Raw genomic sequence first — 27,100 nt, forward strand, 5'->3', positions numbered from 1 at the left:
TGATTTACTTCAAAGGAGAAACTTCTCATTGCCAAGAAAGAACGAATACATATACTATGTTGTCTGATCTTCTGGCTTGCTTCTTGAACCAAAACTCTGCAAAACTGCTCCGAAAGTCCAATTATTTAATTGCATTGTTCTGGTACAACAGCACTGAAGTGACCTGTAACTCTGTTGTCCATCCTGCTGTTTATCATGTAATTCTCTCACATCATTACCTCTGCCTCACGTGCCCTGTTACACCACTCCTCTCTTCTCTATGCTGCTCTTCTGTTTTCTTGTGTACCCCATTCATCCTGAGGAGTTGGTTAGTTGGGACCTCTTCCAGCTCACTTTGAAGCATAAAGGAGCATGCAGACAACAACCCTAAGCCCATCTCTCTTCACGGAGCTGTTGGGGCCCATTTTCTTTGGGAACTATGCTAGGTGAAGGCTTCTGCTACCTTCAACCTATTTTAGCTCTTGGTCTGGCTGCCCTAAGGTTTCTACCTGCTCTTACTGACAGCACCGGGGCCATTCCAAACCTCCTACTTCTGCCCCCACCTCTCCGCGGACTTTGGCCCCGACAAATAAGGGGACATAAGCAATGCGACCACAAGAAATGTAGCAGAATATCTGAGCAGCGGAGATGGGAAGTTAAGGCCAACAAGTTCATGGCTGTATAACAGCGGATCGCATCTAACTGTGGTTTGAAAATCCAACAGGTCTACTGAAAATAACATCTCTGCTCAGTGGCCCAAGCGAGTATAGCTTCCATGGCAGGGAAAGTGTTGTCACCAGAGCATGTCGCTTTGGTCTGCCATCCCTGCAATTCAGGCTATGAACAGTCCTTTCTGACAGCAGGAAGCCTCAGTGACAATCCCTTTTACAAAACACCATATTAAAAGGTTAAATCATTGTTTTGAATATGCACTATTATATTTTGGTGACATTTTACAGACATGCAGCATTTGTTTGCAATTATTCTGTGAGTGTAGGATTGAGTGCACACCTACACTTCATTTAATACACGGTGAATTTCATTCCCAACTTGGAGCAGATGTACAGAAAATATTGTGTCCCTACATCATTCCTAATTAGCCAATTCCTGTAATTTTGAGGCAGTATGCTTGGGATTTGCACTGGGGTCTAACTAGCAGAACGGGCCAGTTACCGCAGCTCAGCCACCGGCCAGGGTGGTCTCTAAGAGGTGGTGTCTGCAGCGCAGAGGTGGCCTGCAGGTTGTGCCGGCTTTGTCGGAGTTTGCTGGACCTCAGTGCACAAGTTTGGAGAGAAAAAAACCACAACAAACCAACAAAACCCAAAAGGAATTAACTCGCTATGACCTGCCTTTCCCTTGTTAAAGTCAGCATTTTCTGTGAGAACTGATTCTCTAAGAGCAATATAAATCATACCCCGGAAGAAAGGCACCTATGGAAGAGCAAGTGACTGCAGCAAACGCGTGCACCAACGTAAATTAGGGTAAGCTGGAGGCATCCCACAAATTCCACTAGCAAACACCATCACAACACTCCTCTTTCTGAGGTTTGTTTCACACTTTCTCCTTATTGTTAGTCAGAAGGTGATTTCGTTTTGACTTTGGTGTTCTGCTAGCACACCAGCACACCTCCTTCTAATAAAGCCTTTATTTGGTTTATATGAAGTGCCAATATTTGGGTAATAAGAATGATCTTTTAGGTACCAGACTTTCCTGTCGCTGATGTGAAATAAGGTAAGCACAGAGCAATATTCTAACATTTGCATGGATGAGAGAGGAGGTCACAACGTGTTTTCATCTACTCATGCTAGTATTCTAACTGACGTCAAAAGACAGTTTGCATAAGCATGACAAAGAAGGAGGATTTAACCCTCCACCGAAACCTCTGGAAACACTAAATTTGATTGGACTATAAAAATAAAAAGCCTCATGAGAAAAATTAAAAGTGTTTTGCCTTGACACAACGTTGATCATGGTATCAAGAGCCACAGGTTTCCTTCAAGAAGACATGTAGGTCAGAAGGCTTCCAGGGAGAGGGGCAGGAGAGCCTTCAGTTAACCTCTAGACTTTTGGGAAAGATGTCTTTCCCCACCCCCCCCTCAGATCCAAAATCTCTGGACCAAAACAATTTTTTTGGTATCAGATCTGTTTTCCAGGATATTCCCATGACCCTAAAATTTCTAAGGTATAAACACATTAAAAGCTGGGGTAATCAGTAGGGTATGTGGATTGGAATAAAACAGGATGCAGACACAAATTCAGTGCTATTTTAAGACTTGTGGTGGTAGCAAAAATCTGCAGAGAATTGAGCAGGAGTTCTCTCACTGGTTTTGGCGAAATGCCCAGTTAAGCCCTGACAACACTTGAGATTTTCAACAGGGAATTTTCTGTGATTATAGCACGAAACACACTCAGCCACTCTCACATCTTACTTTGTGTACCACTTTATCAGAAAGCAGAGGGATGGACTTATTACTGTTATTGATAGAATTAGCATCATCTTAGTTTCATTGTCACTGATTTTTTCTTTAAATTTTACATTTCAGATGCCAGTAAATAGTCATTGTGATGGTAAGGTTTCTGGTTGAAGTTTGCATACCAGAGCAACTGTTCTAAACTATTAATTACATATACTGAAAAGTAAATCCTGAAACCAGCCCCCTCCTTCCTAAATTGATCCTAACCAAATACATTTAAAAATGCACCACAGAATGTCTCACAGGCTTGTACGATCCAAAAGCAGATAGTTGGAAATGCAATTTGATTCTGGACCAAATTTTGCTTTAGCATGCACTGTAGGATAATTGAGTCACTGTTTCAAATCAGAAACTGAGTACAGCGAGAATATAAAAACCACTGACCTTTCTTTGCTAGATTACTGTTGGGTTCATACTTCTCAATCAGCTGTTGAACTTGTTCTTGTTTTAATGGTGGATAAAGGATTTCATTTAATCGTGGATCACGTTGCTTAAAATTTATAAATTCCATCATCTGATCAACGGTAAGGTATGGTTTGCTCTTGGCACCACTAAAGAAAAATTAAAGCAACAGCAAAGACATTAAAATACGCTTCTTTGAAATCTAGTTCAATGTTCTGTAATTTCCCAGGGAAACCAGAAAAAGATTCAAACTATCGTACAACAAAAGCATCGTCCCACTGTGTCTCTGGGCTAATTTACTTTGCCAGCATGTAACGACAAACATTCTTCATCAAACATCTACGGGTAAGATGTTTAAACGTGTTCAGCATTATTGACATCAATGGGAAAAGTTAGAGCAATGCTAAAAGCTTTTCATTCCTCTGGATTCCTGTAACAAAGCAATTGAAAAAAGTAAAAAAGAAAATGACGTCGCATTCAATCATGAGCTCCCAACAAACACCCCGTTGGCATTCCTGGCCCAACTATTTGATTTTACTGCTGAATAAAAGCAGCCCTGACTTCTGTATTCCAGTACTTCCTTGAGTTTTGGCTGGTTGTTGGTTTGGGTTTTTTTACAGAGCTGCTAAAAAATGCTAGGCACTCTGCAAAGCAAGCAAAAAGATGCCTATTTTGAGAGTTAGTACAAACAGCAGAGTTTGGGTACAATTTGTACCCAGATGGAGACCCAGGAAGCCTCCAAGCCAGGTGACGTGCTTAGGGTTGTCTATAGCACTCGGGACTGGCCTACTTCTACTCTACAAGAAAGCAAAGGCAAGTTTACCCCCGGGTTCAATGGGAGCAAACTAGGTGAAGGCCGAGTTCCTCTGAAACCTCAACGTTAGAGAAAATAAGCACGAAAGGAGTATGTGAGCACACCCACGTCGCAAAGATAGGTTCACTAATTGCTTTGGTGGGCTTGGGATGTATTTTGGCAATTGCTTTTATATTGCTTCGTGTTCTGACTCCATTGATCAGGCTTTGCTGACACTGGGAAGTACGACAACTTGCTGCAAGGGATAGAAGCAACACGAGTTATATAGCTTGTAACTGAATGTATGAGACCAGTTGTAGCTGGCTGCTAATTTAATTTCACGGTGTGAATTCATGATGCACAAATCCTAAAAGTCAGTGCATTTTTTGCAACTCCTAATTAAGCTTTTGGGGGTAATTATACATATTCTTATGCCTATTGCATGCTGTTATTGCTTATTACTCTTCTTCCTTTACTTTCACGGAAGCCTAAACTATCCTAATCCATACAGAAAAACAAGACCCAGCAGTTCTGCTCCTCTACAAACAAACAAATTACTTTAAAACTCCAGCCGTTCGAAATGGAGGCAAAAGCCTGGGAGAGAAGGAACCCTTGATCCGAGGTTAAATAACAGCCCTGCTTGACACTGAAATCTGTTCTTGGCAATTGCTGTACGCTGCTGTAGTAAATAACCTACTTTGCCATCCCCAGCCCAGAAAATCAGTGAAAGGGGAAAAAGAAAAAAAAATAAATACATGAGCATCTTTTCTTACAACTCAGAAAAGATGTGGTCGATCTCAGGCCGAGGGCAGAGGTTGTTTAAGAACACTCTGTACACGTCTGGTGTGAAGTCGTCTTGAGGGATTGAATCATTCTGCAAAATGGGGAAAAAAAAACAGTGAAAGAACGATACAGCACTTCTATACGCTCTTTGTAAACAGATCACTCGCTACTGCACTTTTGATTTGCTTCCTACAACGCAGAGGAGCCCGGATTTTGCAGAATAATAAATTCCCCTGAATAACAGAGCAGCTTAAAGAATTAATCTTTAAAATACATATATAAATACATTCACCACCTTAGTTTCCATAAGGCAAAGTTATGTCTTTCTCCAAGCACCTGTGAAGAAAGGGCGGACATCTCTCCACCTAAACCACATCATCTATAGCATAAGTAGGTATATCTATCCCAATGAGGTCTTTGAGCTCCCTCCCAGTGGGGCCGTTGATTTGCGGTACTGAGCACATGTGCTTCAGCGAGCAAAATGGCAGTGTTACAGAGGACGAGCACATCACTCATCCTTCCAAAGCTTTCAAAGAACCAGGGAACGAACTGGGTCACTGAGTCATTATTAATACTCCTGTTCTCTGACAGCAGCAGCAATGTTTCCATTTCCTTCCTGAAGATAACACGTTCAAGATACCACAATTCTGGGCAAGACTCACGCAGCACAGCTTTTCCAGACATCTTTGTCCTAAACCCTCAGTGTAGCGCATTTAGCACAGATTTCTTTTACAGAAATTGAGAAAAATGCTCTCCTTTAGAAGATACACCAGCATTTTTTTCTCACTTTTTCTAAAATTGAGAACAATTTACATTTAATGCTGCTTCAGGATGATATTTTCATCATCCCTATTATACCTGCTAGTTTTTCTCTGAAAAAAAATACAATTACTGGTTTTAACCGGAGGGAATTACCAGAATGGATAAGGAAAACAGTCCTTTGCATGTAGCTCAAGAGTTCTATTCTCACTTGCACGTGTTGCCTTCAAGCTCCAGAGTTTTTGCAGAAGACAGCAAGGGCTGCTTCTTTAGCGGGACTGGGAAGAAATGAGGACCCCAAGGAAGGTGCAAAGCTTTTTTCAGCACAGAACAGTAACGATGTGTCCACTGGCTTCTGCCTTTGAATCAGTGCACCGAGAAAGGAAAACAGCCCAGAAGCTTGTACTTTGTGGAGAGGAAACTTTACAAAGGAACAAGAAAAAGGGAATCACAAAAAAAATGTGGAATGCACATACTGAAAATCTGATTTTGAGTTTCTTCCACACAAGCTAATTTTATCAAAAGCTATGACACATAGTCTCCAGGAGCACTATGGACCCAACATGATGCCTCTTCACGGCTCCAAAATAATGCCCAAAGCTGATGAACTGGAAGAGGAAAATTGTAACTTGGACACAAAGCCATTTGCTTTTAAATGCCGTTGAACCTAGTCATCTCAGAAACAAGCTGCTGATAGAGGAAATCGTTGCTTTTATTTATTCTGCCTGTTTAACGCCGTTGCCAAGGGAACCGGAAGCATTGATTCAAGCCTTTGTTAGACAGAAGGAAACTTTTCCATGTTTTTCCTGCTTTAGATTAAAATAAATAAATGCCACGGGTGTCACTTTATCTCTCCTTTCATCTATGAAACCCCGCAGAAGCCTGAGAGGGTTTTGTACCATGACCATTGCTCAGCGTTCAGTCACGCTCGGACTGGGCTGGGTCATTTCCCTGCTCCGCCTGGGTACCCTCTCCAGGCTCCAACGGCATAAGATCACCAGCCCCTAAACCCTTCTGCCTTCCTTTTTTTGGCAGACTGGGCGAGTGGCTTCAGGGTGAACTGGTTCAAAACTTACCTGGCCAAAACAACCCCATGCACTTTACCGTGGGATCAGCTCGCCAACAGCACAACTGCAAAATCCAGTGCAAGGGTGGATGGAGAAGTTTGTAACCTGAAGTTGGAGGATGGAAATAGCTCCTTTCAGCGACAGCCGCCAGTGACACAGAACTGCATGTGAAACTGCACCCACCATGCTTGGATAAATTTGAGCTGTGGTGCTTTCGGTTGAGAGCAGAACTGCTGATACTTGTGTTTTCCTAAAGGCCAGGATTCATAAAGCTTCTGAATTTTCTTGTTATAGCTGGCACCCCACTCTCCTCTGTTCCCTGTACCTCTAATCCCTATTCAGCAGGATACTGCTCCTCAGCCAGCACTCCTCCTAAGGGCATTTTACATGTTGATTCAGTAATTACCACAGAATTAGTCTCCCATTGACCTAATATAATTTTTCCTTTACAGGGGATTTGAAGGTACTCAACCCTGAGCAAAATGTAGATCTTCTCCAGTAACCTGAGATCCCGGCTTTTATTTGCTGCTTGCTTCCAATTAAGAATATATACCTCAGTTTCCCAACATGTATCTCCAAACGCCTATCTACAAAGAGTAAAACAAACACAAGTTTTCAGGCATAAATACAGAACCTTTTAATAATGAATTCCTTCCTACCAGTAACGTAATCAGTGGGCAACAGAACACAGAGATCTAGATGGGAGACAAAAGCCTTGCTCCCCAAGCATTAGCCACCCCAGGCACAACCTCCGACAGCTATTTTTGGATTCCAAAAGCCTGCCTGCCAAAAGAGATTAAAATACGTTGCCCCTTTCCTCAGCCTGGTCTGAGCCATCCACATTTCAGTGGAACCACCCACACACCTTATGCGCTCATCTCTTTTTTGAGACCAATGAACAAATCACAAGCTTTCTGTACCACATGAGAGCATCCCTCATTTCCAGCTTTGCTGAATATCGGCATTCAATTTTATTCTGTCATTAAGACTCTATACTAATTTCAAGCACTACTGATTTATGATTTGTCTGGTAACCTGCCTGTTTTCGTAACATCTGTATCCAGTCTGTTATATATTCGGCAGCACAACAGCTAATTCAGATTATTTGCACAGACAGGAGACTCAGTAGCTGGTTGTTTTATTTTAAGTTAACACTCAAGCTCACTTGGTGCTTCATTGTGAACCTCTACATTAACTGGAAGGCAGAAACCAGTTTTCACAGCCAAACAGGCAACTAAAATAAAGCTCTTCAAATTCTATTTAAGGCACCACTGACTAAAACCAAACCAAACAAACAAAACCACCCAACAATACCACAAAGCTCCACCACCCTGCCCCGAAAGTTGCCAAGATTTAAAAAAAAAAAAAATCATAGTGGAATCAGATGCCAAACTGCAAAACTCAGTGGTAATTTTTAAAACTTAATTTAAACATTTATGTAAACATTCCTCTGCTTGTGGATCTGTTGGATGACGAATGATGCTGAAAATCAGATCACACAGGGTTTGGTCCTGCAAGACTCTACACATGCCAGGTCCGACCCAGAAATACATAAATAAATTAATCAATCCATGCTTTGAAAATGTGCTTGACTTGAAGTCCACAGGTCATCCCACTGCTGTCGTGCTCAATTGCTCAGCTGAATCAGGGCTGGAGCGCTCAGTGCTGCAGAGAATCCATCCCTTAAGGTCCCTAAGTATGAAATAAAGACTTTATTTTTGGCACTTCTCAGGAGCCTCTCTGGTGCTATTCTTCTACAGCAGGATGAAAGCAATTATCCAGGCAATGAGAACTCTTCCTCCTCTCGCACTAAATACAGCGCCTACATGTTGTCCCACGAGGTCTCCTGGCAAGCGCACACGCAGGGAATTTGGTAGGGCTAGCAGATGCTGAAGTTTGTAGTCACAGACAAGTCCATGCAGTGATACTATCCCCTGGCGGCATAGCTCTGGCTGTCCTGTGCTCAGGTCACTGCGTAAGATAAATGAAGGACTGTCCTGACCTCGAAGCTATGAATCAGGAAAAGAGTGATGAATGCTGACTTGGCATCCTCTTACCCACGACGACAAATTTCATTTTGTTTTTAGGGTCATCCACAGGTTCTGAGAGGTGCAGCAAAACATCATGTGAAACTCATGGCCAACGAGCCCTGTATCTTACTTTAGCAATGAGAACTATGTTTTTTCTATGAAACTTGGAAAGATGACACTTAGAGGGATCTTCATAAGGCAAGAATAATAAACATCCCAAAAGCCTAAGCTGTTAATGTCTATGAGAGACTTTCATGAATTCTCTGAATAATTTGGTGTGGTTTTACTAAGGAAGATTCCCTGACATTCATGTCTTGCACGCTGCTGGGAGTCCAGTGCTCTTCAAGGGTTTACAGGAACACCATTTGTCCTGCAGGACAATGGGGCTGAGAAGCTGGAAGTTGAAGTTAAGAATTTTACTTGTTGAAATAAACAGGAACACAAGGAAAACAGCTGTAGGTGAAGAACTGATTTTCTTCTACTCCATAACCTCTGTGAGATTCAGAGTTTCATGCTTCCTAAGCGCTTAGCTTCTAAAATATTTTCTTCCAAGATGTTCGACGGTTTTCTTTTGTCCCAATGAAAGAAAGGCTCCACTTTATAATATGACTAATTTTCAAGATGGTTTCCCAGCAAGAAGTATCCAGCAATGTATATTTAAAATTGACTGTACTTAAATAAATAGCAGAAAAAGGTTGTAGTTTCTTTCAAGGACTCCAGTGATATTTAGATTTTTTTCAGAGATATGTAGTAAAGAGAAGTAAATGAGCACCTTTTAGATAAGCTACAGTGAGTTTAAATTGTCGCTTAAGCTATAGATTTTTTTTTGTGAGAACCAAACAGATTACACCATTAGCTACACCTTGAGCTAAGACTGCTCTGAAATCACGCCTTGAAAATTGAGCAACAGTCACCGATTCTTAAAATACTCTCACACAATTTCTCCAGGACAGGTCACACAACCCCCTGCCCTTTCCTCTAATCCATTTGCACTTCTTCCAGGCACTCCTGGTTCCCACACAATTTCAAATCAAAGGTACTCAGATTTAAAGATGGGTATCAGGAACTTCTGTGTGGAAAAGACAGAACTGCTGCTGAGGACCTATCCAGAAGTAAAGCCAGCACAGCACGATCAGCCTTGAACAAATTGTCCTCAACTCAACAGAGAGTAAACGGCGTCGAATACAAGCAACACTTTGTAAGGGCCAGGAACAAATTCAGATGCTTACCCTGGAGGACGGAAGATTACAAGCTTCTAACGCGGTCTCTACTCGTTTTCTGTCAGCAGAAAACAAGCGGTATATGCTGCAAAACAAAGACAAACCAGATCAAATTGGCTTACAGACATGCCTTGATGGCCCACGTGACTTAAAGACTGAATATCGCTTCCTAGACTATTGCATCTTTAGCTATTTTTGTTCCATTTGGCTAGCTGCTTGGTAACACAAGTGAGTTTAATGGTGCCCACAATGAGTTTAACTCTACCCCACACGAGCCCCTTTTACAGCAGACAGTTATTTGAAAAAGTCATCACTGCTCTCTTCATATCACCCCAGTGACAGGCAATTTGAACATATTTATGCTCACAACGTGCCTCTGACATCTCAAACATATATTTCCACTAAAAAGTCAGAGGAGACTACATGGTAAGGAAGGGGAACAGAACTTACTTCTTCAGAGGAATGCGTCCTTCTGGAGTCACCTGCAGCTTAAGTTTTGTATAACTGTGGAGAGAAAAGCATCCTGTTTTATTTTTACAGAATTTTCAAGTACCTCTCCCACCAACTTTATAGCTCAATGCCATTGTTCTGATCATGTGGAAACTTCCACTCATCTCTTTTGCCCCATATGAAATGTCTCTGCACCAGCAAGAGTATCAGTGTATTTAGCAGCCCTGGGCAAGCCCAAGACATTTCCAGTGTGAAGCAATATAAAAATGACATGCTGAAACCGTCTAAAGGCAGGCAATTATCCAGCTTTTGAACCGAGTATTTAGAGCATCTCAATATCTCGGGACTTGTGACTTCTCTCACACACTCATTAAGGCAGCAGGATGAAGACATATCTTTGTCCAAATCCTTCAACATACTGATTCAAAGCCTTCTGAAACAGGAGTCATCCAGTAGCTTTAATGAGAAGCAGCTGAGCCTACGGCTGCTATCTGATGATCCTCCCAGTATGCGAGGACTACTGGTTACCAGCATAATGTCTACCAGCAGCAGCCTGTGAAGAGCACAACTTTTTGAGTGCTGCTTCTCTCCCACTTGAATATAATTAAAACTATGAGTTTTGCAGTAATAGGATCTAGTGAAAAATGTGGCAACACTTAAGTTTTCCAGAGGATTGGGGGGTTTTATTGTTTAAAAAAACCCCAACTTTTTCACTTTACCCTCTGGTCTATCAAAAGAAAAAGAAACTACATGGTTCTAATAAAACTTTCCTTTTCTTCCCAACAGAAAATGCCATTAGCAACCACTTCAAAAACAAAGTACGTGCTAATATCCCTAACTAGGATAGGAACATTTTCACAAATCCTTGTCTCTTCATATGCATCTTCTGGAAACTGAAGTGTCTTGTGCTACTGTGTCACCAAACAAAAATATTATCTCCTCTGCCCCATCTCCCAGCACTGAGCTAGATTAAAAAGAAAAAAATCACAGCAGTTAGTAAAAAAGGGGTTTTTTTACTTTGCCTTCTATTTTTTTGAAACTTTTGAGTACATTCTGGTCACATTTAATGTTTCCCTCTACTGCCAAGAAAGCTAGAAATAAAAGAAAATGGAGAAAGAAGAAAAAAAAAAAGATTCTGAACTTCAGTTAAAGCAAACTAAAAACGTGTGCCTGAAGAACAGTGAACCCCCACCAGTACTTGCCACCTTTTTTCCTCCCAAATTCTTTGTTACACGAGACACTATTTTTTCCCCTGCAGCCATTATCCATCCCTCTAAGAAAACCAAGCATGTTGTTCCTGTTAAAAAGCTTGCTAGGAGATAGTCGGTAGCAGCCGAATGGACTCATTTCAGTAGCGCAGTGCTGACTCCAAGAACAACAAACCTGGACGTAACGCTGACCCAAGGTTTCCACGGTAGAGTCACCCTTTGCTCATTACCACACTGGTCAGTATTTCGGTGCTAACGTACTCCACCATCCATTTTTGCACCCCAACATAAAAATACATGGCATGGTTACGACAGAAGAATGAGCACTATATAACCAAAATGGCAATTTTTATTAGCCAGCCCTCCTCCCAAATTAACCCTATTTTTCTCAACTGACCAAACCACAGGAGAGCTGCTCAAGCTGTTTATTATTGCACTTCCAACACTGCAAGGGACTGAACACCACAAAGAAAAAAACCGTTCTAATTCTGCTCTAATGCAATTTGCTTTTCTATTTCAACAAAAGGGTTCCGATAGGATTGCAACCAACCCTTTCCTTAGTACAGTAATTATAATGGGGAAATATTTTTAATCTTCAAAGTAAAAGATTTCTTAAGTGACTCTGATTTGGCATCTGTGCAGAGGACCCTGGAAACCCAACAGTTCCTAAGTGATTTATTAATTAGTGGGAAAAGAAAAGACACAGGAATGCCATGCTTGCCTGCTACTGAATCTACGCAATGTGTCCAGTGACTTAATCTTTAATTAATATTGCTTGAACAACCACAGAAAACTGGCTCCAAACAAGACTGCTCTACTATACTGTGTGGTAACATGTTCCTCCCATGAATCTGATATGAAAATGCCCATTAGTCCTAATCATCCCCATTGCAGACCTGTCAGCAAAGCCCACTGGCCACCTGGGGATTTGAGTGGTAAGGGGCATGGAAACAGTAACATCAAATTACTCCTGGAACTCATCTACAACCTATGGAGCTGAAGGAAGTCATCTCTGCCCTCGCTCTCACACCTGGGTCTGCTCAGGTTAGCACAGTGCTTTCTCCACTGTTCACATGCGAAACCAAAAGGACATACATGTTTCCATCCATTTGGGATTGATTTTGCCTCACACATCATTGCTGTCGCAACACAGCATTATCGGACACAAAGCTGTAGTTCCTGCAATGTCTGACCTTCAAAGTTTCTTCAAGAATTTCTGTTGACTTCAGCTGCACCACAACAAATGCTATGAGAAGGAAACATGCACACACACACCCTTCCCAGAACAGGCACCTATGACTATGTACATAGGGTGGAAGTTAAGCAGGTAAGAACCTTCTGACTAAATATGGGTGCATCTAATGAAATTAGGCATGCACGGTCTTAGAAAGTCCAGAAAAAAAGGTGGGTTATCTTGCTTCTTGGATGGAAGCAAGCTCTAGGAACCTAAGCCCAAGGTTAGTATTTAGCTGGACTGAGCCTCTGTCTATGGGCAGAAATTAAAAGGTGTTTAGGGGAGACACAAAGCTGAATTTAACCAGCTAACTGGTAGGCTGGGGAGGGCACATCTTCCCTTTCGGCACCCCAAAAAGGCCAGCAAGTACCCTCGTTCGTTACCATCGTTATCTGGTAGGCTTTGCCATGTTGTTCTCAACACTACTGCTTAGGCAAAGTTCTCTCGGCATGTGCGCTTATCATCCAGTTAAGACTCGCTAGTCTCAGGTTTAGTTCTTTTTCCTTCTGGACGTGTGTTTTTACACCCCAAATGTTCTCATAAACAGCTTTTCTACTTTGCCGAAAACAACTTGGAACCTCTGCACTGTGCAAAGCAGTCTAGATGAACAGATTCACAGCTTCCCTCTGAATCACGTGAAAACCAGGGAGATTAGACTGAGAAAAACGGACTTCTTGCATTTCTCATTTTTTTGACCAAACACAGAAAAAAGGGAAAATAAACCAGAAGCAAGTCAGTCCAAAATATTCTTTCATTTTAAATGGAGAGCTTCAGACTACAGCTGAAGCTACTACTTTGGCATACAAGGGGAAGATGGCATTTAATTCTGGTTTTTTTATAGCTTGCAAGAAGAACCCTAACAAGATTTTTGTTCAAATGACGTTTAGATAACAGCCTTTTTAAAACCATGAGAACGGACAGCCTGTGTTTACAAAAGTGACAACTCATCAAAGCAGAAACAATAGATGACAATGTGACTTACAAGAAAAGAGGAAAATGACGCAGAGAAAAGAGCAACACCCACAGCATTAAATATGATGGCCACTTACGCTTTTTCCAGAAACGCGTCCCTTGACATGTTCTGTGCCAACAAATTTGTTGCCAAACTGAACACTTCATCTGACCATTCCTATAGAGAGAAAATGTGATTAAATGAAGCTCTGTTTAGATGTTTACTTACACAATGCAAAATATTTTTGAAAATTGCATCGTTAGTAAAAAGGGTCTAATTAGGAGTCTGAACTTGATTTTTCTAATTACAGTTTCCTTCCTTGTCTGTGAGACCTGATCTTCCCATATTGCAAAAAATGACGACTGTTACAAACATTTTTTAAAGATATCTTATTCCACTGAATTAAAAAAAAAATAGAGACCAACCAAAAACTCCCAATCATATGAATAAATGTCTCATGCAAAATATATTCAAGTTCCTGGAAAATGTGTCCTAAATGGTCCAGAAAAATACATTTTCTTGTGTGTTGGACACTGTTCTGGTTGATGCATTAAGGATTAAAAAAGGATGCTCTGTATCACCATGCTCATAAATGAAGCTAAAATGGGCTTAGAGCCCTCTGAAGACAGACAGACCCCACCATAGTAAGTCTCTTGCTACAATGTCTCCTCTTGTACAAGTTTGTCATGAGAAGTTCTGCATCACCCGCTCCACAGATCATGAAGTAATTCAGACAACAAATATCACACCTTATCTATTTTAGCAGATACAACAAATCAGGAGAAATATATAGGAATAAATTTAAATTATTCTGATATACCAGGAAGAAGATGCAACTTCAAACAGAAAGCTCCTCTTGCCCCTACCATACATCCTTACACTGTGGTCCTATCCCTTTTGCTACCCTGAACTACAGAAGAAATGTCCTCCAGCTGCTCACATGACACCTCCCACAGCTCCCTCACTTTTCCTCTCCGTATTTTCCTGACTAATTTTCTTCTCATTTCTATGCATGTTGCTGAAGTCCTTCCCTTAGGTCTCTGCCCTTTCCCAGGTTCCCAGCAAGGCTGATCCGTGATTTAGCCTCTCACTGCTTGTCCTGTTGCTCTCCTCCCTTGCAGGTCTCTCCTGCAGCTCTTCATCGATAACTTCAGCGCATTTTTCCTTGCTAACTTGGGGCTTATTTACAATTTTTACTTGATGAAGTTTTCTGAATTTTCTTTGAAATTAAAACAGAGTTGCCTTTCATATCAGTCCAGATCTGAAATTCCCATCACCATACACCCTCCCAGATGCATACTCTTTGGGACGTATTCCCTTCTCCTTGTTTTTTCTTTTTCTTGAGGAAAAATACAAATAAAAAGGTGATTTCATTCTGACAAAAATTAATAATGATGAAAAGTATCATTGACTTCCAATGACACAAATGTTGCTACATCACTTTGGAGCTTATGAGCTTCTTTTACTAAAAAGCCTCAAGTTTCCATGTGACTAGATGATCAATTTGGGAGGTTCAGAAGTTATCATTTTTTTCATATGCTAAGATTTGTTCCCAAAAGTTATCAGATCATCTTTCTGAAACTGGTCTCACACAGTTCCTCCCAAGGAGGAAGAGCTAAGGCTACCTATATGCCTACTGTTACGAGGGCCTTTGATATCCTTCAGCTGCCAGATCCTTCAGCCCACCCCATTTCCAACCTCGCCCCTAGCAGCTGAGGCAACACATCTCTCCATGACTGGTATTTCTGGCATGGAAACCTTCATCCCTCAGACACAGACTTGTTGTTCTGGAGGTAAACCACTGTTGCTGAGATAGTCCTCCCCTCCACCTCTTGGGGCCACTTCCGTATTTATTTTTTTCTTGTTTTTCCTTCTTAGGTCTAATTTCTAAAAAAACAGGGGTGTGAGAAAGAACTAGAAGAGGAGTTGGGTTTGTTAGCAACACCACTGCTTTGCTGTGACTCTTGGAACAGAAAGCGTATTAAGTGCAGCATCTTTTTTTCTTCTTGGCAACTCATTTTTCCAGTCTCAAAATAGGCTCATCTTGTAAACATTGCTTTGTTTAGGCACTAATAATAGCAGTTAAACCTCCTCCCTGTGACACTAACAGCTGCAAAGATTAATGACAACATAAAATACTATTTAGAAATTGAAAACACGTTGGCTTTTAACACATCTTGATAGACTTTGTTTTGATCGCATTGATTCTGCTGGGCTTAAAACTGAAGTATTTTGTAGAAAACAGAAGTAGGGCACCTCAGGAGCATCCCACACCCCCGCTCTTCCTTCTCTTTGTCCGAGCACTTGTTGACAGGAACGTAAGGGGAACTCACAGTTATTATGTGCCTGTCACAAGCATTATTTATATAAACAGTCTTGCTATGTCCCATTGCTGGCTTTTCCTGGCTCTTCAAGCGATCACATCGCTCTTGCCAAATATTCTAAGGGCTACCTGCGGGCTGAGCCATTTCTAACGATGCAGGTGCCAAGTCACCAAGACACAAACAATACTTGCTCATTGCCTCTCCCATTTTAGGGTCTTCATTCCAGCCACCACAGAGCTGCAGCCAAAAAACCAAGATCAGGAAATATGCCAAGGATCACATCATCTTCCCAGTTGCTGGTCTGAACCCTCAGCAGGAGGGGAAACAACAGCCCTGAGCACAGACCCGAAGAAATAAAAGAGATGCTTTGGACTGACTTTGATGGGCTTGCATCAAGCTGTGAGCCAAGATGCGCCTCGCTGCTTTAGCTACCAAATGGCTCCGTTTCCTTGGTTTTGCTGCATGGTACAGAGTAAAGCCCATACTCGAACTCCGTGCATGATGCACTCTGCAGCCGTCTTTACCAGCAGCAGCGATTCCAGAAGGCAGCACTCAGTGAGAGCGCTCCACGGGGTAGAAAGTTGTTATGTGTAGAAAGAAAACAGCCTACTGCGGAAAGGTTATAACAGCCTCTGAATCACTGTGGTAGCTGCAGACTCCTGTACAGATGCAATACAAAAGGAAAATATAAATCTGGGTATTTTGAAATAGGGCTGTACTAGGGCCAAACAACTGCTTGCAGACTGGAAGCCTCTGATCCCGTTGGGTAGCGGAAGAGCCCAGCCTTCCCACGTTCAACTCCAAGCAAGTCACATCCATCACGATAAGAGCTCCCTGAACTCCATCTCCTCTTGGCTATGTCCCATTACACTAACTCATATTTATATAATTCCTAACTTTACCAACAAATTATTTAGCTGTTCTGTGCTTTGGCAGGTAGCATATAAGCAGCGGTTCATTTGGAAATCTGTTGTGCGGTTAAGTAAGTTCTCTCATCTATTATGTGCATCAGGATACATACCGTAAGACATTTATCTCAACAGAAGAGATGAGACTTTTTTCATAAGAAAAGACAGGGCACATTCTTGAAAACACTTCCTTCAAATCAGAACTGACTACGTGTGAAGGCAATGTTTCTCACACATTTGTTTTTGGCGGGAGGTTAACAAAGCAAGCTGCTGAAATTCTACACTTTCGGCATCCTTATGAATTTTATTTTAAAAAATAGATCAAAGGGACATGAATTTATATAGTTTGTTTTACCATTTTATTATACTGATCTAACTCTTAAATATGCCTAAGAAACTGGAAAAATAAAGACGTATGCTGGAAAGCACAGTATAGCGCAACTTGTGACTCATCATAATCACTTTACTTATGGAGGAATTCATCACTCTTAGCGATGGATCTGATCCAAAGCTCAAACTGAGAAGCAACAGAATTCCTTGGACTCTGGATAGGGGTCTGTATGGCCAGGATGGACTAGTGCAGTGAGAACAGAGTTGGCATGAGATGCACAAAGGAGAGTGAGAGGGAAGAGATGGGGTGCTCATTTTTGGAGTTACTGAATTTGGGAAGAGAATGAAATACATTAGAGGAGACACAGAGGTTCACAGGTTGCACTGCTTCATGTTGGGAATGGAAAAAAAGAACATCCGCTCAGAATAGTGTTTGAGAAGAAACTACTTTATCCTGGCTCTGCAGTGCTATGTTTGTCTATGCTCACAAATCCTATCCCAAGACAGACACACTCCTCTGAAAATAAGCAAGTGTTGTATTAGTGCTACTTCTCTTCATCATCAAGATGTGTCTAACAATCGGCCTTTCAGACCATTACCTGATGAATTTCAAGCTGCATTCTTTGAACAAACCAGCTGCTCAGTGCCCTTCAGCTCATCGCTAATGGACTTCAAACGTTAGTTACTTTCTCCTGGAGGAAACAGTACATCACAACTACATCATCACTTCCAGCTCTGTATTTAGTTCACTCAAAGCAAGCTGAATAGCCCAAGGCTTGTATTTTCCTAATTTTCCCACAACTTGGCCAGTGGATGTGATGAAAAGAGTCTGTAGCAGAACGGGAAGCCTTCTGCAGAGGAAGAAAACGTCATAATGGAATAATTTTAACTGCCTCGCTAAGACCTTTACAGTTTACTTTGCCTTTCTCCTCCAAGGAAGGACTGATCGGCACTTGTCACGCAACTTGAAAAATAAGATATCACAAACAAAGGGTTAAACTTAAAAATATTCATGCATTGAAAAGGGAAAGGTGGGGGAGTTTTTCATTGGCACTTGCTTTCCTTGGAACATCAGTGAGAGGAAGGGTCAAAATTTGCATGTGTGACGTTGAAAACTTCTTGTATTTAATTTACATGCATTCTCAGAGCTCCCCAAAGAGATTATTTGTGCCTGATGTGCTTATTTATAACAACTTCTCTGAGTCACTACATGGGTCCTGGAGATAAGGACCAGATTCCGTGGTCTGGCTTATATAAAGTTAGAAAACATGTTAAAAAAGGAAGAATTTTAGATGCATTCGACAGTGATCAAACTCTGTTCTCATTGAAACAATCAGTATATTTAATGGGATTTCAAAGCAAGCACAGCTAATCTGCAATGCTTTGAAAATTGCATCCCAAGGCCACAATGCCTGACTGATAAAATATGAATTTATTTGGTCTACTGCATTTACAAATAACAAGGAAGACTTAGATTCTTAATTACGCAGATCGTAAGAGTTACTCAGGATTTAGAGCAGCTAAGGTTCTCTAAAATACGATTTTATCTACTGTATTTTAAGGTTCCATTATCAAACAGAAAATGCCCCTAAAATACCAATTTCTGCACTGTTTCAGCAGATAGGTTATGGTTCACTGATTGCTGGCTAGACAGGAAAGTGAAAGAGAAGGACATAAGCTTCTCATTTAGAGGTGATTTTCCCTCTTCCTTGGTAAGGGCTAACAATTTCTGCTGTTAAAGCTTTAGCATACCTTTTCATTTCCCATCATATGCTTAGTAGTTTGGTTTTTTTCCTCAAGAGCTGTTTCAATCGCTTTCACTTTTGCAGTGTTAGGCTTTCTTAGCCACCCCTGTAGAGGATAACTGGGTGTTTTCAAGTCTGAGGACAGCACTTCCCACTCAGCAGTGCATGGATCACCACAAACACATTTTGTTCCTATCCTTTCATATCAAGAGCGAGCTGAAATTGTGTGTTTGCCAAGTTGGCCAATCGGCTAATGAAGATTAGCAGAGACAGAAATGCAGCAAGCAAAAATATATCCTCCTAGCTTAACACTTTCATCCTATGACCTTTTTTCACCTGGGCTGACCATCCTTGTTGCCTATGAGGTGACAAAATAACTCCTTACTGTTGTTAAGTAACAACAGTCTACAGAGAAACTATCTTTTTAGTGCAATCTAGTTGACTCAAGGATGCAAACCATGTGAAAGTGTGTTCTGTGCATGGTTCCCTGGAGGCTGTGATCAGTCTATCCACATGAATGGAAGTGGAAAGAGGAATAGCTTCTGGATGTCAATCTGGGAGAGTTAAATCAAAGAGCTCCACTTGAACACAACTGAGTCAGACAGAAGGTGGAAGAAGGAAAAAACCCCAACAAAACACGCACTAAATTAAATCATAACTTGCTTGTCACAGACAACTGTTTTACATGGTGTGTTGGACAGAAATGAAGGGACTGTATACCTGCATGGAAAAAACACTTTGCTAAGGTAATGATGTTTACTTCACAATTCTTATCAAGGGCTGTCAGCAGACAAAATGCAATGCTTAAAATTAACCTTTGAACATGAGCAGAAACAGCCATGTAAATTAAATTAGGTGTCTGATTGCTGACATACTTGAGTATACAAGGTAGAGCTGTAGATTCACACTACTCTGATACAGGCCAACCTTAAAAAGCCAACCGTTGACAAACCTTGGTCTCACACATGAGCCATAATTCGCACACACTTAGAAGAAGCATAAAAGGGTGATAAATACTGAAAGATATCAATATGTGTTTGGAGAGTCACAGTGTGCCACTTATAGCTGAGTAAAAATTTGCGTGTACCATTATTTTCACAGTGCTTATTTGGGCTTTCCAAGCAAGTTCTGAAGACGAGCACACACATCGGGGGCATAAAGTCTGCTGAATAAACTCCCTGAAAAAAAAAGATCACATATTTCTTCTTGGGTACTGTGCGGCGCAGCTCTATAACAGAATTGAAGTTGATTTCATAGCTATCTCCACTTTTATGTCATTTATCCATATCTCAAAACAATACTTTAAAAAAATTAATTTTATACGACACAGTTGAATGTATATTACCTTTGCTATGTCCTCTTGGAATGCCACCAAGTTCAAGTACGATATATTGACCAGGTCTGGACCATAGACAACAGTTATCATTCGATTTTCCAGTCGGCCTCCTAGGTTCCCAGCATCCAACAGTTCGCGCAGTTTTGGATCCTGCAGGTAAACACATTACAAAAGAGTTAAAAATCTTTTTTGCAAATACTTATACTATAAGAGATTCATATTTCTGCAAATGCTTCAATTTTGTAACCTTGTGTTATTTTGAATGTTTTAAGCATGATGACACTACGTTCTGATCCGGTTAATTATTCATTAAAATATTTAAAGTTATTAAGCCAGAATAAAATCACTACTGTAAATCCTTCAGAGCTTTTGAGCGCTGTATTGGTACAGCCCAGACTCAAAGCTGTTCAGTTGATGGCTGCACATTCCCATTCTCAGTTATTTTGCCTCAGAAATATACATAAACTGTTTTCCTTGTCAAAATAACACAATCTGTCCAAAGGCTACTGGCCTCAGCAGAGAGATTCTCTATGATTTCAATGGATTTTAGATAAAGCTCAAAATGAAGACTGGAATTAACTGTCTTAAACACTATGAAATGAAAAACGTTTAATGGTGATGCCCTCCTCTTTCATGTCCGACAGGCCATGTATTATTTAAATTGTCAAATATATTCCATTTATGTTTAGTTTTCAGTCTTTTTTTTCAGGTTTATATACAATATAGAAATGACTATGTAATATTTCTGTGAAGGAAAGATATATTCAATGATTTTTATCAGCTAATAATAGCCTGAAACTCAGCTTCATTGGTAGCATAAGCACGTGAGAAAAAATTTCAGGTTATTTGTAACTCTACCAGTTTCTATTAGGCTGCAGCATTTCCATGAAATGCACTCAATGTTTTTCAAACCAAGAAAACTGCTTGGTCCTTGGCCTCAAGATGAAGTTTATAAAGGCAAAGACAGATGAAAAGAAGCCCTGCATGACTGAATTCAATCCTTTGAATAGGGCCAGTATAATTTGAAAGCTCAGGTTTCCTAAAAGGCAAGACTTTTCAGTCCGGTACAAATACTAAAAAATGGCCAGCAAATAGTATTGTTATGGGGTGACAGATTCTGTGTAGGGATCAAATGATTTCAAAACCGACACAAATATATACTGCACTTCGCACTTCACTCTCACATGAACCTTCTTCTCCCACTATCTGCAGATGTTTAGTGTTTATGGTACTTCTCAATATTTAATAACTTCTGAATAAGAATCTAAATCTCTACCAACCGATACAAATTCAATTTAGTGTAACAGGATGATAAGCTTAAGGTGATGAAAAGGGCTGTTTTTCATGGATCTCACAGGAAATCCTGTATCAACAAGACCTCAATTAAAGGGCATCTCTTGAACAGTATCACATCTGTTTGTAGGCAACGGAGTTATGCATACGTTCACCAAATACTTCACCAGGTCTAGGAGAGCATTTTGAAGTATGGCGTATTAACTGGAAAGAAACTACAAGGCTGTCTATCATAAAATGCTGAGTCTCATTAAATAGTGGGTGCGATGGCAAGTGTTGCAGGAAAACAGACAGAATAATCCTATTTGAGGGCTCTGTAAAGGAGGAATATGATTGTGCTCTGAGACGAAGAAGATTTCATGGGTAAACAAGTTAATGACAGGCTTTCACATAAAAGAAAAACAGAAGAGGAATATAAAAATAGTAGTTGTGTTCCAGAGATGAGGATTTGAAGGAGAAAGACAAAGAAATTGTGTTAATTTCTAGGAGAAAAGCTAGAGAAATGCCCTAAAGATGATAGTTAGTGACGGGTTACTTTCTCTTTTATTTACAGGTTGAACATTACAACGCGCTGTTTAATTTCTCTGGGAGATGAGGACTCATCTGCTTTTTACTCTCTAACATTTCAAACGCAAAATCAGACTGATAAATGGTTCTGCTAAAGGGCCTGTCTGGGAAAAGCATCATTGTTTCTGAACTCAAACTGAATTGTCTATCTGGTTTTATTCTCTTTCACATATTTATCATTCCTTTCTTCCTATCCCTGGCTGAACCTCTTGCTCACAGTTTCAAGTCTTGGTGATGAAATGTCATATCAGCAAAAGAAAGAAAGATAGATAACCTTTTTCCTTCGTATTTATAGTCAACTATAGGATGTCTCTGCGATGGATCATACTCTAGTTAGTCTAAGACACACATTAGACATGCATCACAGAATAAAAAAGAAACACATTTGAAACGGGATGTTTTTCCACAGCAAATTCATCAGAAGAGAAGTTATCTGGGACTGGCTGAGTAAGGTTTTTAGAAATGCAGAGTTGCCAATCAGGCAACGTGAGTATGAATTTGGTCTTCCAAACAGCAAGACTTTTCTCCAGGTTTTAAAGTTGAGATATTAGAGCATCCTCTTCGGGTTGCTGGTTTGGATGAGTAAAATGTTGAATTCTTCTATTCTGCTTAAGACTTGTCTAACAAAGTTTGAAGCACACAGTCCCTTACAGCAAGACACTATCTGGCCGCCACCCAGCACCACTTAATAAAAGGCATACACTGCACATTCTGGGCTGTCTCAGTGTAACCTGCAATGTGCTCCACAGACTTAAAATAGATATTTTGTACGTTCAGTGAAAGAGAATAATTTTGATACTAAAAGGATTCACGCCCTTTTTGACCCCTGTCATGGGTGACAGCTGCATTTCCACTTGCCAGTGATACTTAGCCCTTAACTGGGGATCTACATAATTTTTTTGGTCCTTAGATCTGAAGTTCTTAAGCTTAGATACCAAAGCACACTGTCAGCTCTTCACATTCCTCATGAACAGCTCTGCTCCCTTATTACCACACATAGCTGCAAACTCTACTAAGGAGATGAGCAAAATATCCTTTATCAAAATCTTGAAGACTACTGAAGCTCTATGCATCAAAGCCATTTTTAAAATGTCAGCAAGTTTTCCTGTGGAGATGATAAGAAAGCACATGGAAAAAACCCAAGCAGCAAGACCAAATTTAGCTTCTTTTATGTAAATCGGATTATTTTGATTTTGATAATTCCATTTTGAGGAACGAGACTGAAAGTTAGCTGCTGTTTGGAGCTGCATTTGATACACTGGCTCACAAGCAGACAGATTGGTCTTCGGGGTAAGCTCTGCTAGACTGGGGCCTTATTATGAACATACTGAGCTCTCAGAGACATTCAGAAGAATTATACTTATTGAATATTGATTACAGTCATTTCCTAAACACCTGAGCTACTGAAGCCCTACCATGTTAGGGAACACGCCCAAGAGATGCTCAATAAACAGCAGGCTGTTGACAGTGCCCACAAAACTCAAAGCTCCCTTTGTAGCACAATGATTTAAGTCTGGTTTGACATTTTCTGGCCAAGCAGCATCCTTTCGCTTCTTTTACTTAAAAGGTCTAGGTGTCAGCTTGCTTCTTCCCTTCCACTAAAGTCTAGCAGGAGCTAGACTGAAGACTTGCTCTGAAACCAGGTCAGGAAAGCCAGCATTTCTGATGGGACACCTCTGCGGTTAAAGGGCTGACAGATTCCCAGAGTGAAATACAAATTGTTAGCAGGCAAATACACAGGAGGTGACAAGGATAGTACTGGCAGCACAAACAGCTTCAGAAACCATTAAAAATAAGATTAACCGTGTCAAATTGAGGCAAGAGTTGGCCCAAGGACTATCTGCTCATTTGGTAAAAAGCCCTCCCTGGTCAGTTCTGCTGTCTTGCCAAAACTATCAAAAGAAAATATATCTGAAATCAATCTGAAACAGGAATAGAAAATAGAAAAAATCAGCCAGAAACATAAAAAATAGCTTATGGAATTCCTACAACTTTCATCAATAAATGCTGAATAATGATGTTTTGTTAGAAACCAGGATCCTGGAGACAGATAAAAATAGATTTCAATCAGACTTCCAAAACTTTCGCCTGTTGTATTTTCCTTTCATTGGAAATCATAAAAATAATGTAAACTTAAAAAGGCTCTTCAGCCACATTAATGACACTCTCCACAAAGACTGCTTTCAGCTGTGGTTGGTGTTACTAAAATGCAGCTCTTAACACCTAAATTCCAATTAACGTGTGCTCTGCACATTACAGTCAATGCTGCACATCTTTTAATAGTATCCTCATCTCTTTAAACTTTTTTTTCCTGAAAACTTGCAACTCACCATCTGTCTGAGAAAATTTTCTAGGTTTTTTAATATATTGCCATACCTATCTATAAAAGGCTGCCACAGAGTTCAGTAAAACTCAAACACTGATTTAAAGTCATTGAGGAGCAGCAGGTCAGCCAAGGTTTCACCTCAGATGTAATGCACCACCTCTTGTTATTAATGCTTCTCAAAGCTGCAGCACCATCTCTGAGAGCAGCTGTCTCTGATCCCAGACCTACATTAAACAGCAAAAGAATCTGTCCGATGCTAAAGATTTTCCTTGGGGTTTCATAGTTACAGACAACATGATGGCCAGACTGGATGTTTATCAAAAGACTCAGCCAGAACTTCTGGGTTGCTAGAACAGTTGTGCAACTGATGTATTACGGGAGATTTTTTGGTGTTTGAAGACACTAATTTACAATGCAAACAATCTAAAGGAGTCATTATAGACTAAACTACACGTATAGACTACACGCAGCGTGTACTACATTATCTATACAACATTCACTCCTGTGCATGCAAAATGTCACCCGCTCCCTGCCCCCAAACAGCTGTCCACTGAAATCATTTTCTCACGCATCTCACGCAGTAAAACATTGTCTTTAAGATGTCAATTAAATACTTGAGTCGTAATGAAGCTAGAGGTAAGAAAGGCATCCCAAAGCCTCAAAGAAATAGATGTCCAAAAAAACCAAACACGCCCAACATAAACCCCCCACCAAACCCTATACACAAACTCAGTATTTATCAGCTATTTTCATTACTTAGTCAATCTGACTTGCAATTGCCAAATGCTTTCTGCTTCTGGTACTAAAATATGCCGTACTCCTTACTTTGAACCACCGCATTTAATGAAGCAAAAGTTTCAGTAAAGCAGAGTTCGGCAGAACCATACATATGATTTCCAAGCATTCAAAACTGCATTTATATTTTTCTAGCTTTTCATGTATCCCAGGAGAGGGGAGATGGAGGAAAAAGAAGCGTAATTAAATAGCTACATATGCAAAGAGTTTTCCAGGAAACGCTCAAGTTTGTGCTTAAATTAAACAAAGAACCTTGCTAAAATAGGAGCCTACACTGTGACTCTGTCAAAGGCAAAACTCCCACAGATTTTCTTCAAATATAGAACAAAGACTTAAATCTTCAGGAATGCCTTATCACAGAGTGTTTATCAACAAAAATGTATATACATATATATATATATAAAAAATGTATACTTCATATACTTGACCCAGATTTCAAAATATCAGATCTTAGCCCTTCAAACACCAGGTAGGTAGCTGTAGTAGGGGCAGTATGAATAAGAAATGCTTGGTTTCTCTTAAAATCAGACCACTTACCCCTGTAGCTAGCTACAGACCTCAGCAGACTTCCCAAGCCCTGACTCCACTGAATTGATCCAACCGAACTCCACAATGCAAGCTGCCCAGCACGAAGACCAAATAAGAGCAGGAATTACTTTCTAATATCCTGTTGAAGTGATTTAGTACCATCTCTGGTAGCTAACACACACAGTTCCGGTCTGTAAGACTTCTTGGGTCCACAATGATACTCAAGAGTTGCTTCTTATCTTTGTGTCTACAGGTTAAGGGTCTCATCTTGTCCAGTTACTCCATCTGCATCTACAGCCAAGCAAGAAGTGAAGCACCTCCTCAGGCAGGCATTGCCCCACCTGTGTCACATAGGAATAAATTACCCACCGACAGTCTCTTCTCTGCCTCATGAGCACACGAGGTGCAGGTGTAAGCCATTTACAGGAGATGTCTACCTTCTGGAGGCGGGCCAATCCCACAGCAAGTGTCACTCCCCAAATCTCTCCCTGCAAAGGCACCATCACTCTGCATTGCCTCTTAAGCAGCTGTGAGCTGCTGCAGTGCACCAGTGTGACCCTCAGAAACAAAATATTCTTGCTAACGGGATTAAATTTACTGTTAACAATCCCAACATGGATTTCAAAGCTGGTTCAAATACCCTTTCTGTCACACATCACCTAGCAACAGTACAGGACTAGGAACTTCCCATCAAGTGGACTGACAGACTCATCCTTCCAAGAAACGTGTCTGTCCTCTCTCTCTCCTTCCTTTGTTGAGACCAAAGTCAAAACTATCAATAGTTTATCTTTCAGGGATCCCCTTCACTGATTAAAGAGAATGTCCACACATGGGAATCACACCTACAAAACTCAAGGACAGGATTTTGTCTGTCTTCTTAATGACAGTCATGTGAAATGAATATACTCCAATTACTACATCAAAGATACTCAAAACAGTGTTCTCCAAACTCTCTTTTCTATTATTACACAGAATTCACAGGAAGTTTAATATTTAAATATATTCATTTATATCACCAAGCCACTCTTACCAAACTCATTACCATTAAACCAGAAATACATTTAGTCCAATAAAGATTAAAACTGCACTATGGTTTTTAATACAAATATGTCTTCATACATTTCACAAAAGTGTATCAGATCACTACATGACCAAAATATTTGCAAATACTTCGTCTGTGAAATTTGTTCTCATTTCTAGGGTTTCAGAATGGATTCCAAATTTTGCATGATATCACCATAGGGACCTATGCACAGAAATAGAGCCAATATCTTGTTCAAACCCCCGAGTCTTCAAGACACCATTTTTGTGCACACTAAGTCAGTGTGTACAAAACCAAAGGATGTTTCTTAAAAAAATCTCTCTCAATAATCTAAACCGGTCTTAAGTCGACCATCTGCTCAGTTAATACAGTGGAATATTTCTAGAGTATAACACAGTATTACGTGAAAGGAGTCAGGAATGCTTCAGACAAAGAATGAGTCCCTGAAGAAGGAGATCAAAGGCACCCATTGCCTTCTAGGACAGATCTTGCTTGGTACCTGCAGCAATACTGAACGCCTCAGATGCAACTAAAATCCAAGGGCTATTCTTCCCA

At 40.5% G+C, this 27,100-nt stretch overlaps 1 protein-coding gene across 4 annotated transcripts in view; it reads right to left on the reverse strand.

Moving 5' to 3' along the window:
* PLCB1 (phospholipase C beta 1) overlaps positions 1 to 27,100 on the reverse strand; it is a 396,670-nt gene that overhangs the window by 137,471 nt on the left and 232,099 nt on the right. For all 4 annotated transcript variants that reach the window (XM_054820497.1, XM_054820498.1, XM_054820500.1 and 1 more), the window contains exons 4-9: positions 20,004 to 20,144; positions 13,449 to 13,528; positions 9,958 to 10,011; positions 9,517 to 9,592; positions 4,422 to 4,522; positions 2,838 to 3,004 (exon numbers count right to left, since the gene is read on the reverse strand). In XM_054820497.1, the coding sequence (XP_054676472.1) occupies positions 2,838 to 3,004; positions 4,422 to 4,522; positions 9,517 to 9,592; positions 9,958 to 10,011; positions 13,449 to 13,528; positions 20,004 to 20,144 (619 nt within the window). The remainder of the gene's footprint in view (positions 1 to 2,837; positions 3,005 to 4,421; positions 4,523 to 9,516; positions 9,593 to 9,957; positions 10,012 to 13,448; positions 13,529 to 20,003; positions 20,145 to 27,100) is intronic.

The sequence above is a fragment of the Grus americana genome, chromosome 3, assembly GCF_028858705.1.
Source record: "Grus americana isolate bGruAme1 chromosome 3, bGruAme1.mat, whole genome shotgun sequence".
Classification (NCBI taxonomy): domain Eukaryota; kingdom Metazoa; phylum Chordata; class Aves; order Gruiformes; family Gruidae; genus Grus; species Grus americana.